Source organism: Melospiza melodia, chromosome 31 (assembly GCF_035770615.1).
Source record: "Melospiza melodia melodia isolate bMelMel2 chromosome 31, bMelMel2.pri, whole genome shotgun sequence".
In the NCBI taxonomy this organism is placed as follows: domain Eukaryota; kingdom Metazoa; phylum Chordata; class Aves; order Passeriformes; family Passerellidae; genus Melospiza; species Melospiza melodia.
This window is the reverse complement of record NC_086224.1, coordinates 1,320,306-1,335,358: the sequence shown is the minus strand read 5'-3', so window position 1 is coordinate 1,335,358 and position 15,053 is coordinate 1,320,306. Positions and strand designations below refer to the sequence as shown.

General features: G+C 61.3%; 2 protein-coding genes across 3 annotated transcripts; one reads left to right on the top strand and one right to left on the bottom strand.

The window, feature by feature from the left end:
* Nucleotides 1-6: 6 nt before the first annotated feature.
* Nucleotides 7-4,045, bottom strand: NAB2 (NGFI-A binding protein 2). 2 transcript variants are annotated; one of them, XM_063179388.1, is made up of 7 exons: nucleotides 4,003-4,045; nucleotides 2,307-3,108; nucleotides 1,959-2,092; nucleotides 1,488-1,539; nucleotides 1,204-1,336; nucleotides 924-1,124; nucleotides 7-810 (listed from the first exon to the last, which is right to left on the bottom strand). In XM_063179388.1, the coding sequence occupies exons 2-7, from the start codon at nucleotides 3,099-3,101 to the stop codon at nucleotides 716-718; spliced, it is 1,410 nt and encodes a 469-aa protein (XP_063035458.1). In that variant the 5' UTR covers nucleotides 3,102-3,108; nucleotides 4,003-4,045; the 3' UTR covers nucleotides 7-715. The 2 variants fall into 2 exon arrangements, with proteins under 2 accessions (XP_063035458.1, XP_063035459.1); XM_063179389.1 differs by lacking the exons at nucleotides 924-1,124; nucleotides 4,003-4,045 and having other exon boundaries at nucleotides 2,307-3,547.
* A 1,922-nt stretch (nucleotides 4,046-5,967) lies between these two features.
* On the top strand, nucleotides 5,968-14,280 carry NEMP1 (nuclear envelope integral membrane protein 1). Its single transcript, XM_063179391.1, has 10 exons — nucleotides 5,968-6,097; nucleotides 6,556-6,677; nucleotides 7,820-8,030; nucleotides 9,578-9,650; nucleotides 9,756-9,849; nucleotides 9,975-10,089; nucleotides 10,229-10,454; nucleotides 11,975-12,148; nucleotides 12,757-12,974; nucleotides 13,567-14,280. Exons 1-9 carry the CDS (start codon nucleotides 6,007-6,009, stop codon nucleotides 12,971-12,973), a joined length of 1,323 nt encoding a protein of 440 aa, XP_063035461.1. The 5' UTR covers nucleotides 5,968-6,006; the 3' UTR covers nucleotide 12,974; nucleotides 13,567-14,280.
* The last annotated feature ends 773 nt before the right edge of the window (nucleotides 14,281-15,053 follow it).

The following is a 15,053-nucleotide window of genomic DNA, read 5'->3' as shown; positions in this document are numbered from 1 at the left end:
GTCGGGGGCGGGGGGAACAGCACCTCCCCAGTGCCCATCCAAGCCGCCTGCATCGTGCTGGGAGGGGGTGCCACCCCCCTGGCACGTGTGGCACCCCCTGGCACAACAGGGACCATGCTGGAAGCACACGCAGGTATCGGGGTGCGGGGGGAAGGGGGATGCGTGCGGGGGTGTGGGTGTGTGTGTGGGGGGGTATTTACAGCCGATTCGGTGCTGGGGGGTGGTCGCAGGGTTTGGGGGGGTGCACAGTGAGCTGGCACGTGCTGCGGGGAGGGGGCTGGCGGCTGCTGCGTGGGCGCTGCGGGTGCGGGTGTGTGTGTGTGTGGGGGGGGGGGGACCGTGTGCCCGGCGTGGGCGGCAGCGCTGACGTGGGGGAGCGCACAGTGCGACGCGTCTGTCCCCGAGCTGTGATGGGGAGGGGGGGGAACGGTCAGCACGGGGCTCTGCAGGGTGGGCTCCAGTCCATCGAGGGCTCCCCAGCCCTGCGGGAGCGGAGCCGGGCGGGATGAGGGTATTGCTGCTGCGGGGAGTTGGCATCCCGCCGCGGCTGAGGTAACCAGAGCGTCGCTGTGGGACGGGAGGGGGGCCAGGGAGGGTTGTGGATGAGACCCCCCCCTCCTCCCGTCCCCAAGCTCCCCGGGGCCCGGAGCGCCGCCGCACCCGTCCCCCAGCACGTTATTGCTTCGTTAATGGTGGCGGGGGGGCTACAGGGGCCTCACTGCCTGCTGGTCTCCTGCTCCACCTTGATGGTGCCCCGAGGGGGGTCTGGGGGGGCCGGAGGACCCCGTTCCGCCAGCCCGTCCTCGAACTCTGCGGGGAGAACACGGGAGACGGAGTCAGGACACGATTCCACAGCAGGAGGCAGCGGTGCCCTCCTGACCCCTGCCCGCGGCAAAGCCCCCCCGGCCCCTCGGGGGGCTCACCTGGTCCCGGGGGCTTCCCCGGCAGGCAGGGGCTGAGCCGCCCCACGCGGTCGTGAGAGACCAAGCGGGCCAGGCGCAGCCCCTCGTCCATCAGCGTCTGCTGGAGGATGTGGCGGCTCCAGAGCCCGTGGGGAGCGAGGCCGAGGGGCACGTCCGGGGCCGCGCCGGGCGGAGGGGTCAGCCGGGGACAAGCGCCCGCCGCTGCCGAGAGAGGGGCGACAATCAGCGCGGGGAGAGGGGGCCGAGCAGCACCGGAGAAAGGGAGAAACCCCGCACTCACCCTGTAAATGGCCATCGAGGCTCTCCCCGGAGATGCTGCCCGTGTCCTCCTCCAAGCTGGCTCGGTACCCGGCGCCGGGCGGCTCCAACCCCACCGGCAGTGCCAGGAGCTCAGGGCGGCTCTGCTCTCCTGCCTGCCAGGAGCACACAGGTGAGCAGAGATCCCCTGCACCACCCACCCCACAACACCCACGGCGCTGGCATGGGCAGCCCCGGGCACGTTGCAGCGTCACGCCCACAGGTGTGCACACCTGCACACGCCGCTCCCCCTGCACCTGCACCCACCTCCTGCTTGAGCCGCTTGGCCACCACGGCACCGCTGTCCTCGGGATGGGCCCTGGGGGTGGAAAGGGGCTGTGTCAGGAGTGGGGGTGGCCACAGCAAGGCAGTGAGCAGAGCCACCAGGCAGGTGGGGTTCTGGCACGGATGGAATTGGGGGTGGAAAAAAGAGGGAAGCAGCTGGAGAGCAAAGGGAAAAGGCAGCGCCGGCACGGTGGGCAGGGGACTTTGGGGATGGAGGCAAGAGATAGGGCATCCCCAGCGGCATCCCTTTGCTGCCTGGCATCCCTTCCCACGCCTGGCATCCCCGTCATTCCCATCCTCCCCACATCCCACGCTCCGAGGTCAGGCAGAAACCTCCCACACTGGCAAAGGGGAACCGGGGGCCACAGGGTGCTGCCCCATGCAGAAGTGCTGGGGGCAATGGGGTGACAACCAGACCCCCACAGGCCTACAAGGGTGGGGTTTGGGGCTCACCTGGCCACCTTGAGCGAGGACAGGTAGGTGCTCTCCCGTGCCACCTGCCGTGAGAGCGAGAAGAGCTCGACGCGCCGCAGCAGCAGCGAGTTGTCCCGCAGGCAGAACTGGGCGGCCGCCTCATTGATGATGAGCTGGGGGCAGAAACGATGCGTGAGCGGGGACAGGGACACGGCAGCACCCACGGGACAGCACCACCCACACAACCCTCGGCTAAGGCAGCGCCAGCTCCAGCCTGGCGTGGGAGGAGAGCTCAAATCCCACCCACTCACCACACCCCCAGAGTCACCCCATTCCTTGTCCCATGTCCCAGCACATCGCAGAACTCCAAGCACGGAGCTCACTCACCTCGTGCAGGGTGAGCTGCTTGCCCTCACGGCGCCGGGCCTCGCCGCGCCCGTAGATCGCGCTGTGCCGCCGGATCTCCTCCTCCTTCTGCCGGTCCCCGTCCTCCAGCTGGAAGATGTGCCCCACAGATTTGGCCAGCTTCTTGTTGAGCTTCATCAGCGCCCTCAGCTCGGCCTCGCCACCCCGAGGGCAGCTCTGCAGCAGCCTCTCCACGCTCTCCACCACCGTCCGTGCCAACTCCGGCTCCAGCTCCGTGCCCACCGCCTGCTCCCCGCTGCTCCCGCTCGGAGAGAAGGGGGGACCCCCGGGCTCCTCATCCCCTCCACCCTCCGATTCGGGGGTGCTCCTTCCCGGCCACGGTGGAGCTGCTGATGGTGACAGCTTCTCCCCTGGCTCCGTGGGGCTGCGCGCTGGGGGCGTCCCGGCGCTGCCACCCCCTTTGCCCGCTGCCTCTCCGGGGCTGGCGTGCCCGTTGCTGAGTGCCTTGCGCCCACCGGCCTCGGAGAGCTTGAAGAGTGGGATGCTGCTGACCGGGACGGCCGACACGGGCTGGCTGAAGAGCCCTGGGTTGGAGGCCCATTCCCGCAGGGCCTTCTGGAGGCGGCGGACGTGGAGGGGTTTGGTGGCCATGCCCACCAGCGCCATGATCTCCAGGAACTCCTCCTCGCCCGCCTCGCAGAGCTGCTGCACGTCGTCCCCCCCTTGCTGGATGAAGGTCTCGTAGTAGCCCAGCAGGTTGGCACGTTGCAGCACCCGGTAGAGCTGCAGCTCCCCCAGCGTGCGGGGCAGGGCCATGACGAGCCTGTGGTGGTGGACAGAGGACAGACGGACTCACCACCGGACAGATGGACATGCGGGAGAAAGCTCTCCCCACCCTTAGGCCTGGTACAGGGCAGAGGGAGCATTCCCGTGTGGTCCAGTGTGCCTAAACCCCACGGGGCACCCAGTCCCACCCATGTGCTCCAAACTGGGACGGTCCCTGCAGCCACAGCCCCTGGACGTGGCACGGGCACGAGTGGGGTCACCCTCACCCCAACCCCATCCTGTGCCCACCCCAGCCAGCATCCCCTCCATGCCAGGTCCTCACACAGGGCAGGACACACATCTGGGGGCTTCCCCCAGCCCCCCATGCCCGGGGGTCACGTTCCAGTGCCAGTGCCAATCCCACCATGGCCAATATCCCCCTGCCCTGCCGTGCCCTGTTCCCTTGTGGGTGCCCTGGATCCCACCAGGGCCACCCTTCCCTGGTGACCCCGCCCCGCTCGGTGCCCCCATCCCCACCCCGGTCCCACCAGGGCCATCCTCCCGCAGCATCCCCGGTGCCCTCCAGTGCCCCGAGCCCACCCTGTGCCTTATCCCCCCCCCCATTCGTCCCAGCCCCATCGGGGTCGTCCCTTCCCCGGGCTCTCCGCTCTGCCCGGTGACCCCCACTGTCCATCCCCCCGTCCCTCTTCGCTCCCACCGCTCCCGACCCCCCCCGGTACCCTCCGGTGCCCCCGGTGGGTGCCATCCTCTCCCCGTGCATCCCGGACCCTCCCGGATCCCCGTGGCCACCACCCCTGGTGCCCCCCGCCCTGCCCGGTGTCCCCCGCCGCTCCGTCCCCCTCCGCTCCCCCCAGTCCCACCGGGACTCCCGCCCTGCCCGGTGCCCCCCGTGCGCCCCATCCCCTCCCCGCCGTCCCCCCCGTTCGCTCACCGCCGCCTGGAACCGCCTCCGTCCGCTCCGCCCGCCCCGCCGGGCGGCCGGGGAGGGGCGGGGGGGCTCCGGGGCCGGCTCTAACCGGGGGGTCCGGGGGGTGCCGCTGCTCGGGGGGTCCCGCGGCCGGGCCGGGCGCGCTCCCTCCGCCGCGCCGCGCCGCTCTGCGCGCCGCCCACACGGGCGGGACCGTGAAATAGCAGCGGCCCCGGCTGCGCCGCGCGTGGGAGGCCCCGGGGGCGGATCCCGCGGCTGCCGCCCCCGCCGAGCGCGGGGAACGGGGTGGGGGGGGGGGCAGCGGCGGGGGCGGCAGCACCGGGCCCCCTTCTTCCCTCTCCCCGTTACCGGAGCAGCGGGAGGGGAGCGGCGCCCCGCACGGCGGCACCGGGGGTCCCGCAGCCCCGGCAGGGAGCGGGCAGGACACGCGTGGCACCGGGGGGTCCGTGGCAGAGGCAGAAGCCCCCGAAGGGACGCGCGGTGCTCGGTGTTGGCGTGGACGCCCCGAATCCCCGCTCGCAGCATCGCCGGTGTCGGTGACAACGCCAGCGGGCGCGGGGATGCTCCGGGTACCGGCACCGCTGTCCCGGCAGTGCCCCCCGGTGCCGGAGGGCTGGCACTCGGTGTCACCGGCACGCACACGCTGCCACCGATGGGCTCCGGGGGGAGCAGCGACAACGGGAGCGGACGGAGATTTCTCGGGTGGGCTCGGGGGATGCTGGAGCCCCCCGCCCGCAGCACCGGGGTCTCTCCCGCGGGAGGGAGCACGGGGGGGATGTCACGGCCCGCACCCGCTCCGGCCCTGCGTGGCTCGGTGCTATTTATACCGCGGCCGGCGCCTGGCGTGGGGCCAGAGCCGCCCCCGCGCGATCCTGCCCGGCCTGGGGGGGCCGTGCCGGTGCCCGGGGCGCATCCCCGGAGCTACCGGGGGAGCAGCCGGGGCATCCTGCACGGGCACGGGGCCCATGGCGGGGGTCCTGCCCCAACCCTCCCGGTTCACCCCCCTCCCCACCGCCCCCCTATCACGCCCCCCCCTCCATTTTTCCCTTTTCCACGAGCAAGCGTCCGGCGCGGCGGGGCCGTTCCCAGCCCCGGCGCTGCCCCCGGCTGACGCACATCCTCCGCCCACGGCCCCGCCGCTTCCCGGCTCCGCCGCCCACGGCCCGCGGAGGGGGAGCGGGGGGGCCGCCCGAGCCCGCTCCCCGCTGCCCGCCCACGGGCGGCCGCCGCCCCACGGTGGAGGGGAGGGGACGAACCCACGCGGAGAGCGGCACCCCCTGCCCGGGGCTGAGGGGCACGGACGGTGCGGGCAGAGAGGCGAACCGGAGCTCCCGGGCCGGTCCGTGGGATGCGGGTCACGGGTGACCGCCGTGCCACGCCCGCGCTGGCAGAGCCCCGTGCGAGCCGTGGGGTCGCGGGGCCGGTGGGGTCAGTGGGACCCGAATCTCGGTGGGACCCGGTACCGGTGGAGTCGGTGGGACCGGCGGGACCCGGGACCGCGGGTTCGGCTGCCGGGGGTGGGGAGGGGGCAGCGAGGGGCGGGACCTGCGTGCCCCCCACGCGTGACCCATTCACACAAACAACGCTAGGCCGCGCCCTGATAGGCGGAGGCGGTTGTCAATCACGCGGGATGTAAAATAAAATGGGGGCGTGGCCTAGGGTACCGGAGTTCTGATTGGTTGAGGGGCATGTCTGTCAGAGCCGTTACTAAGGAGGGGTGTGTCTGTTGGGTGAATGGCGGCCATGTTGTCACCATGGTAATCAAGGGCGGGGAACATTGCTGCTTCCTGCACGCGCACTGCTGATAAGTTAAACATACTGTCAATCAACTCGGTAAGAGCCGAGGGGCGGGAGCGAGACCAGAGCTGAATTTTGATAGGTTCAATCAGCTGTCAATCGACAACAAAGCCCGGCGAGCCCCCTTCCTATTGGCTGTGGCCGCTCCTCGGCGGCCGGCCCGGGACGGCGGCGGAAGCGGAAGCGGCCGGCGCAGCCGCGGCGGGAGGGATGAAACCGGCTCCGGGACGGCGGCGGCGGCTCCCGGTACTGCCCGTGCTGCTGCTGCTGTTCCTGCCCTTGCTGCCCCTGGGAGCCGCAGGTGAGCGGGGACCGGGCGGGGTCATGGTGGGGAGCGGGGTGGCGGCAGCTCCCGGGGCAGCATGGCGGGACAAAGGGAGCGGCCCGGTGCCCTCAGGGAACTCTCTGGGCGTCTCCGCGCTGAGGGGGTCGGTGCGACCCGGTGGGACTGGGATTTGCCGTCCCGCTGTGCCGATCGCCCGATAGTATCGGGCATTCGGTGCCGTTCGGGAGCTGCCTCACCTCAGGGACCGGAGGCACCGTCGGGTTTGGGTCGCTGAGGTCGAATTTTGGAGCTTGGAGTCGAGCCAGATGGGATTATCCAGGAAAAGAACCGGAGGATGAATTCTGAGGAAAACAGCGGAAAAACCGTGGGGATGTGGGAAATGGGAGCATCCCTAGGGAGGGGAAGGGCTGGGTGGGTGAGGCAGGGTCTGAACCCCTCCCTGTGGTCTGAACCCCTCCGTGTGTGCTCCCCAGGCCCCAAGGATGCCGTGATCCCACTCCAGGACGGGCACAACTCCCGGTACTGGGAATCCCAGCGCTTCTGCTACACCAACACCCGCACCCCGCGATGGAACGACGTCTGGACCAGGACACAGGTGACAGCAGCAGGAGGAGGCAGCAGGTCCTCCTTGCTGCAGCCCATCCATCCATCCATCCATCCATCCATCCATCCATCCATCCATCCATCCATCCATCCATCCATCCATCCATCCACAGAATCACTGGGTTGGAAGAGAACTTTGAGATCGTTGAGTCCAACCCAGCCCCAACACCTCAGCTAAACCCTGGCACCCAGTGCCACATCCAGGCTTTGTTAAACACACCCAGGGATGGTGACTCCACCACCTCCCTGTGCAGAACATTCCAGAATTTATCACTCTTTCCATGAAAAACTTTTTCCTGATATCCAACCTGAACTTCCCTTTGCACAGATTGAGACTGTGTCCTCTGGTTTTGTCAGTTCCTGGAGAGAGAGTCCAACCCCGCCTGAGCACAGGCACCTTTCTGGGAGTGTAGAGAGTGATAAGTTCACCTCTGAACGTAAATCTCTGGGGCAGAACTAGCTGCTAAGACAGGAATTCCTGGGGCAGAACCAGCTCCTGAGGCTGGACCAACTTCAGGAACATGAATCCCTGGGGCAAAACCAGCTCCTGAGGCTGGACCAGCTCCTGGCACACAAATCTCTGGGGCAGAACCACATCTTAATACAGGAATTCCTGAGATAGACCAAGCTACCAGGACAGGACCAGCTCCTGAGACAGGAACCCTGGGGCAGAACCAGCTCCTGAGGCTGGACCAGCTCCTGGCACACAAATCTCTGGGGCAGAACCAGATCCTAAGACAGGAATTCCTGGGACAGACCAAGCTCCCAGGACAGAACCAGCTCCTGGGATATGAATCCCTGGGGCTGGATCAGCTCCTGAGGCTGGACCAGCTTCAGGAACATAAATCTCTGGGGCAGAACCAGCTGGTAGGACAGGAATCCTGGAGCAGAACCAGCTCCTGAGGCTGGACCAGCTCCTGGAACATGAATCCCTGGGACAGAACCAGCTCCTGGGGCAGAACAGCTCCTAAGACAGGAATTCCTGGGACAGACCAAGCTCCCAGTACAGAACCAGCTCCTGGGGCAAGACCAGCTTCAGGAACATGAATTCCTGGGACAGAACCAGCCCCTGGGGCAGGAACCCACTCTCAATTCTCCAGTCCAACCACCCCCATTGCCCTCTCTCTCCCCCAGATCCGCGTCACCAGCGACCGCATGCTCCGCGTCACCCAGGTGGACAGCGAGGAGGAGCTGGAGAAGTTCAGCCTGTGGAACGTGGTCTTCTCCTTCCTGAGGGGCAAACTCAACGACACCAGCATCGATGTGGACCTCTACAGCAACAAAACCTGCCTCAAGGTCGAGCTGCTGGAGCCTGGCACCAGCTACAACGTCGTCCTCTTGCGACGTACGTCCCCTCTGTTAGAAATGAGAAGCTTGATTGGGCCAATATTCAAGCAGCAATCAATTTATTAATTAATATGGTAAATTATGAGCAATACTCACAGGGTACAGTGGGAGAAGTTTTCCCTCCAACTGCACACCCATAGTTGGGGCTTGCAGGTATTTATAGGGGTACTCATCAGCTTTCTCAGCAGTTTCTATTCCAATTTTTATTTCACAATTCTATACCTATTGTGATTTAGTTTTTCTCAGGATGTATCCCAAAAGGAGTATCCCAGGTGGTGGTTCAGTTTCCAAAAGAAGAAAGACAAATCCCATCTGGTGAAGTCCAGTTTGTTAGAAATGAGAAGCTTGACTAGGCCAATATTCAAGCAGCAATCAATTTATTAATTAATATGATAAAATATGAGTAATACACACTGAGTACAGTGGGAGAAGTTTTCCCTCCAACTGCACACCCATAGTTGGGGCTTACAGGTATTTATAGGGGTACTCATCAGCTTTCTCAGCAGTTTCTATCCCAATTTTTACTCTTCAGCAGTTTCTATGCCAATTTTTATTTCACAATTCTATACATTATTGTGATTTAGTTTTTCTCAAGATGTATCCCAAAAGGAGTATCCCAGGTGGTGGTTCAGTTTCCAAAAGAAGAAAGACAAATCCCATCTGGTGAAGTCCAGTTTGTTAGAAATGAGAAGCTTGACTAGGCCAATATTCAAGCAGCAATCAATTTATTAATTAATATGGTAAATTATGAGTAATACACACTGAATACAGTGGGAGAAGTTTTCCCTCCAACTGCACACCCATAGTTGGGGCTTACAGGTATTTATAGGGGTACTCATCAGCTTTCTCAGCAGTTTCTATTCCAATTTTTATTTCACAATTCTATACCTATTGTGATTTAGTTTTTCTCAAGATGTATCCCAAAAGGAGTATCCACAGATGGTGGTTCAGTTTCCAAAAGAAGAAAAGACAAATCCCATCTGGTGAAGTCCAGCTCCATCCTTAAGGATTATAGTCCTTAATTACAAGGACTATAAATCTCATAACAGTGATTTCCAGCTTCCCTTGGTCAAAACTACAAATCCTTGAGTTGATGTTCATCTTCCTTTCTCAAGCTGTTTTTCTCTGTTTTGTTAAGGTGTGAGATAAGCATGTTTCCTTTATATATATTCCAAATATTATATTTATATTTTCTATAAATATATATTTTATATACATAATAAATATAAATATAGTTTTAAGGATACAATCAATATTCTAAAATTATATTTCAAAAGGTTATTGCAGAACTCTTTAAGCCTTAGCTACAAGCAAAGAGCAACGTCCTTAATGCTTTAATTCCAATGCTCCCAAATCAACCAAGATTAATTGCAAATAATCGATGATCCACAGACCTGTTCCTTCCTCAGAAAGCGATTTTGGTGTGCAGAAGGAATTTGGGACACTTGGAGGTCCCATCCTTGTTCTGTCACCCTGTGGTAGGTGGGAGCTTCCCACCGTGCCCCTCTTCACTGGGATTAATATTTTTCATTCCTTTTTTTCCAGGTTTTGATCCTAAGCTGTTCCTTGTTTTCTTCCTGGGCCTGCTGTTGTTTTTTTGTGGGGACACTCTGAGCAGGTGAGATCTCTCCTTTCCCTGGTGGCTCCTGGTTGGGGGTTTTTGTGCACAGATACCCATAAAACACCTGCTGAGGTTGATTCCCTCCCTGTGTGATCATTGCAGGAGCCAAATCTTTTACTACTCAGCTGGGATCAGTGTGGGCTTGTTGGCCTCTCTGCTTGTCCTTGTCTACATGATGTCCAAAGTCATGCCCAAGGTAGGTGTCACGTTTTGAGGGCCTCAGAGACCTCGTAACCCTTTCCATACCTGTGCTGGGATGGACTGGGTTTGGTACAGAGCACCTGAGGGGAGGTATCCACAACCTGCCTGTGCTCCCTCCAGAAAAGCCCTGTGTACTTCCTGCTGGTTGGAGGTTGGTCCTTTTCCCTGTACCTGCTTCAGCTGATCTTCAAGAACCTGCAGGAGATCTGCAAGTCCTACTGGCACTACCTGTTAGGTAGGTGGGAGCTCTGACATTCACCTGGTGAACATCTCCTGGTGGAACCATGGAGCAAAGCTGAGCCTCCCTGTCCCTGCTGGTGGTGTCAGGTTCCTCCTCATCCTCACAGAGCCCCATCCCTGTGCTCCCCCCACAGGTTACCTGCTCTCTGTGGGCCTCCTGAGCTTCGCCGTGTGCTACAGGTACGGCCCCTTGGAGAACGAGCGCAGCATCAACCTCCTGTCCTGGGCCCTGCAGCTCCTGGGGCTGCTGCTCATCTACTCAGGCATCCAGATCCACCCCCTCGCCCTGGGCCTGGTGCTGGTGGCTGTCTGCACCAAGAACCTGGATTACCCCTTGCAGTGGGCATTTGCTGCCTACAGGTGAGGAGCTGGGAGCTTGGGATGCCCCAGAGATTTGTGTTCCTGAAGGTGGTGTAGCCTCAGGAGCTGGTTCTGTCCCAGTGCTCAGGGGAAGCTGGTTCTGTCCTTGGAGCTGGTTCTGCCCCAAGAGCTGGTTCCTGCCCCAGGAAGCTGGTTCTGCCCTGGAAGCTGGTTCTGTCCCCAGGATTTGTGTACCAGGAGCTGGGAGCTTGGGATGCCCCAGGGATTCATGTTCCTGAAACTAGTCCAGCCTCAGGAGCTGATTCTGTCCCAGGGATTCATGTTCCAGGAGCTGTTCCTGTCCTGGGAGCTAGCTCTGCCCCAGGGATTTGTGTGCCAGGAGCTGGTCCAGCCTCAGGAGCTGGTTTTATCCCAGGGTTTCTGCCCCAGGAGCTGGTTCTGTCTCAGGAATTCCTGTCCTAGGAGCTGGTTCTGCCCCAGAGATTTGTGCACCAGGAGCTGGCTCAACCCAGGGGTTCTTGCCCTGGGAGATGATCCTGCCTCAGCTGCTGGTCTGGCCTTAGAGTTCCTGCTCCAGGAATCCTGCCCTGGAGGGTGGTCCTGCCCCAGGGGTTCTGTCCTGGGGTCCTGTCCCATAGGTTTTGACCTGAGAGTTCCTGCCCCAGGGGTTCTGACCTGACAATTTCTGCCCCAGGGTTCCTGTTTCAGGGGTTCTGTCCTGAGAGTTTCTGTCCCAGATGTTCTGTCCCGAGAGTTCCTGTCCCAAGAGTTCTCTCCTGAGAGTTCCTGCCCCAGTGGTTTTGACCTGAGAATTTCTGCCCCAGGGTTCCTGTTTCAGGGGTTCTGTCCTGAGAGTTCCTGTCCCAAGGGTTCTCTCCTGAGAATTCCTGTCCCAGGGGTTCCGACTTGAGAGTTCCTGTCTCAGGGATTCTGTCCTGGGTTCCTGCCCCAGAGGTTCTGTCCTGAGAATTCCTGTCCCAAGGGTTTTGACCTGAGAATTCCTACCCCAGAGGTTTTGACCTGAGAATTCCTGCCCCATAGTTCCTGTCCCAGAGGTTCTGTCCTGAGAATTCCTGCCCCAAAGGTTCTGTCCTGGGGTTCTGCCCTGAGAGTTTCTGTCCCAGAGGTTCTGACCTGAGAATTCCTGTCCCAGAGATCATGTCCTGGAGGGTGGTCCTAACCCAGGAGTTCTGACCTGAGAGTTTCTGCCCCAGGGGTTCTGTCCTGGGGTCCTGTCCCAGAGGTTCTGACCTGAGAATTTCTGCCCCAGGTTTCCTGCCCCAGCCCAGAAGTTCTATCCTGAGAGTTTCTGTCCCAGGGATTCTGTCCTGGGGTCCTGCCCCAGAGGTTTTGACCTGAGAGTTCCTGCCCCAGGAGTTCTGTCCTGAGATGTTCTGTCCTGAGAGTTTCTGCCTCAGGTTTCCTGTCCCAGGATTCCTGCTCCAGGGGTTCTGACCTGAGAGTTTCTGCCCCAGGGTTCTGTCCCAGGGTCCTGCCCTGGTGTCCTGCCCTGGTGTCCTGCCCCAGGCAGGCATTAACTGCTGTTTCCCCCCTGGCAGGAAGGTGCAGAGCTCCAAGCTGGGCCCGACCCCCCCTCGGTTTCTGACAGAGGAGGAATTTCAGCTCCAGGGCGAGGTGGAGACCAGAAAGGCCCTGGCAGAGCTGAGGAGCTTCTGCAAGAGCCCCGAATTCTCTGCCTGGACCACGGTGTCCCGCATCCAGTCCCCTAAAAGGTGACATCCCTGACAGTGAGCTTGGGGTGGCCACCCTGTGTCCCTCTGGGCTGTCACCTCTGTCCTTAGGGACACAGATCTGTGCTTTTGGAGGGGGGAAAGGATGGATAACACCAGGAAAGGGGGAAAGGATGGATAAATAACACCAGGGGTGGAAAAGGGGAAAAGATGAATAACACCAAGGGTGGAAAGGATGGATAACACCAGGGATGGAAAGGATGGATGACACCAGGAAAGGGGAAAGGATGGATAACACCAAGGGTGGAAAGGATGGATAACATCAGGAAAGGGTGGAAAGGATGGATAACACCAAAGGGGGAAAGGATGGATAACACCAGTGATGGAAAGGATGGATGACACCAGGAAAGGAGGGAAAGGATGGGTACCACTGGGGTGGAAAGGATGGATAACACCAGAGGGTGGAAAAGGGGGAAAGGATGGATAAAACCAGGAAAGGGGGAAAGGATGGATAACACCAGGAGGTGGAAAACAAGAAATAATGGATAACTCCAGGTCTCAGCAGCAAACTGCTTCACCTGCCTGTGTCAGGGCCTCTCCAGAGGCACTGGGCACAGCTGCCCAACGTGCTGCTCCATGGTTTCTCCCAGGTTTGCTGACTTTGTGGGTGGTGCTTCCCACGTCACCCCCAACGAGGTGTCGGCCCACGAGAGGGAGTTTGGCCTGGAGAGTCTTTCCATTGATGAGGAGCTCTTTGAGGAGGATGATGATGAGGAGGAGGATGAAGAGGAGGAAAACATCAGTGACTCCTCTGGTGGGAATCACAAGAGCGATTCCCTGTTCCACAACCACGTGGATGTCCAGTGAGGTCAGCTGCACTGAGCTGGCCAAGGAGCAGAACTTGGGCTGCTCCAGGCATGGTGGGGTTGGTCCTTATGGGGTTGGACCCGGTGGGGATGGTCCCTTTGGAGATGGTCCTTGTGGGGGTGGACCCTGTGGTGATGATGACTCTTGTGGGGTTGGACCCCGTGGGGATGGTCCCTGTGGGGTTGGACCCCATGGGAATGGTCCTTGTGGGGTTTAACCCCATGGGGATGGTCCTTGGGTTGGTCCTTGTGGGGTTGGACCCCCTCTGACAGGGATAAAAGGGGTCTCACCTCCCTGCAGCTCCTGCCTGAGGTGTGAACGCTGCTCTCAGCACAGCTCTGGGTGTTGGGAGCGGGGTGGGACACACAGGAATCCCCCACCCCAGGTTGGGAAGTCACCAAGATGCCACCTGGACCCAGCCCAGCTTTGGCATTGGATGTTTGTGAGCCCCCAGGGTGGCACCCCCAGGGCAGGGACCCCCTCCCAAACCTGGGTGCTCATCTGGCTCCATCCCCCAGTGCCACAGCTGCAGGCAGGAGCCCCTTTCCCCGCTCTGGGGTGGGGATGGACCTTCCCCTCCATCTCCTCTGCAGGTACCTGAGCGTGACACACACGAGAGGAACTTTGGACCTGTCCTGTTGGTACCTGCGTGCTCAGCACCTGCCTGGAGCTGTGGTGAGGAGTGTCCTGCTCCTCCTCCTCCTCCTCCTCCTCCTGGTTCAGAGGTGTCAGAGGGCTCCAGCTGGTTGGGCCACACCTCTCTGCCTTGGCTTCAATCCCGTGTGGAAACCAAAAACTCCTCCATGGAGCTGAGGAGCCTCAGGGTGTGCTGGTGCCCCTGGACGTGGTGTTGGGGTAGAAGCTGTGCTCAGCCCCCTCTCTCCATGCCAGAGCTGAGGATGAGTGTGGATGTGCTTCCTCCCTGCCTCCCTGCCCTTCTCCTGTTACTCCTCTCCCAAATGGGTGTGGGCAGGGACTTGGGGTGACCCCACGGATGTTCCAGAGCTCTGGGGAGCTCTAAAGCCCAAAGCTGGAGGGGACACCCCAGTCTATGCAACTTCCTAAGCAATAATGCTGCCCTCACCTGCTCACAGCTCCAGCTTCTACCTCACCTGGAGCTTCTGCCATTAGTTTGTCCCTGTCCCAGGTCTGTCCCTGTCCCAGGTCTGTCCCTGTCCCAGGTGTGCTCCCCCAGCCCTTGCTGTGCTTTCCTCCCTGTTCAAGTGTGAGCAGACTCTGTTACTTCATCCTCCCGGTCTCAGCGTGGTGGATGACTGATTATATTTTTAATAAAGATGTATTTTTGATGTCCTGAGCCTCATTTATTCGTCCTGCTGTGACCCGTGGGAGGTCATTCTGCTGGGCATGGTGTGTGGGGACACGACAACCCCTGGGTGACACATTCCCTGGTTGGGACCAGGTGTCCTCCTTGAGGCCAGGTGTCCTCCTTGGAGCAGCCCTGAGCATTCCCGGTTCTCCAGCCCCAGCTGCTCCTGGTTCTCCATCCCCAGCTGCTTCTGCTTCTCCTGCCCTGTACCTTGCCCCTGTTTCCCTCAGCCCAGCAGAGGAAGCTCCCTTTGTTTGCTCGGCTCCAGGATTTTCCCTTCTTGTTCCTGCTCTCAGCTGCCGGGTGGGGAAGGTCGAGCCGGGACTGCCGGCAGCACTCCTGAGGCCGATCCGCACTTCGTGCCTCAGTTTCCCCACCTGGGAGCTCTGGGGGAGGGCCCTGCGGTGTCCCCCTCCCCTCCGTGGGCCGGACCGGGGCCAGCGCTGGGCTGGGCTGAGCCCCGCCGGTTCCGGGGCAGCCCCAGCTGAAGCCGCTCCAGCCGCTCCTGCTCTGCGACCGGGAGGTGAGTCGGGGACCCTGAGAGCAGCTGAAGCACCCAAACCCCCCGATCCTCAGCGGGATGGGGGTACCCTGAGGATGAGTGTGGGGAGTGGGGACCTGGTGGCATTGGGACCCTCGGGGTGAGCCCAGCACTGCCCTAGAGCTTGGGGGGCCGCTTTGGTTCCCACCCTGCTGACTTTGGGGTCTCACCCAGCACAGACCCTTGAAGGGTTTTGCCCTCTCTGGAGGGTA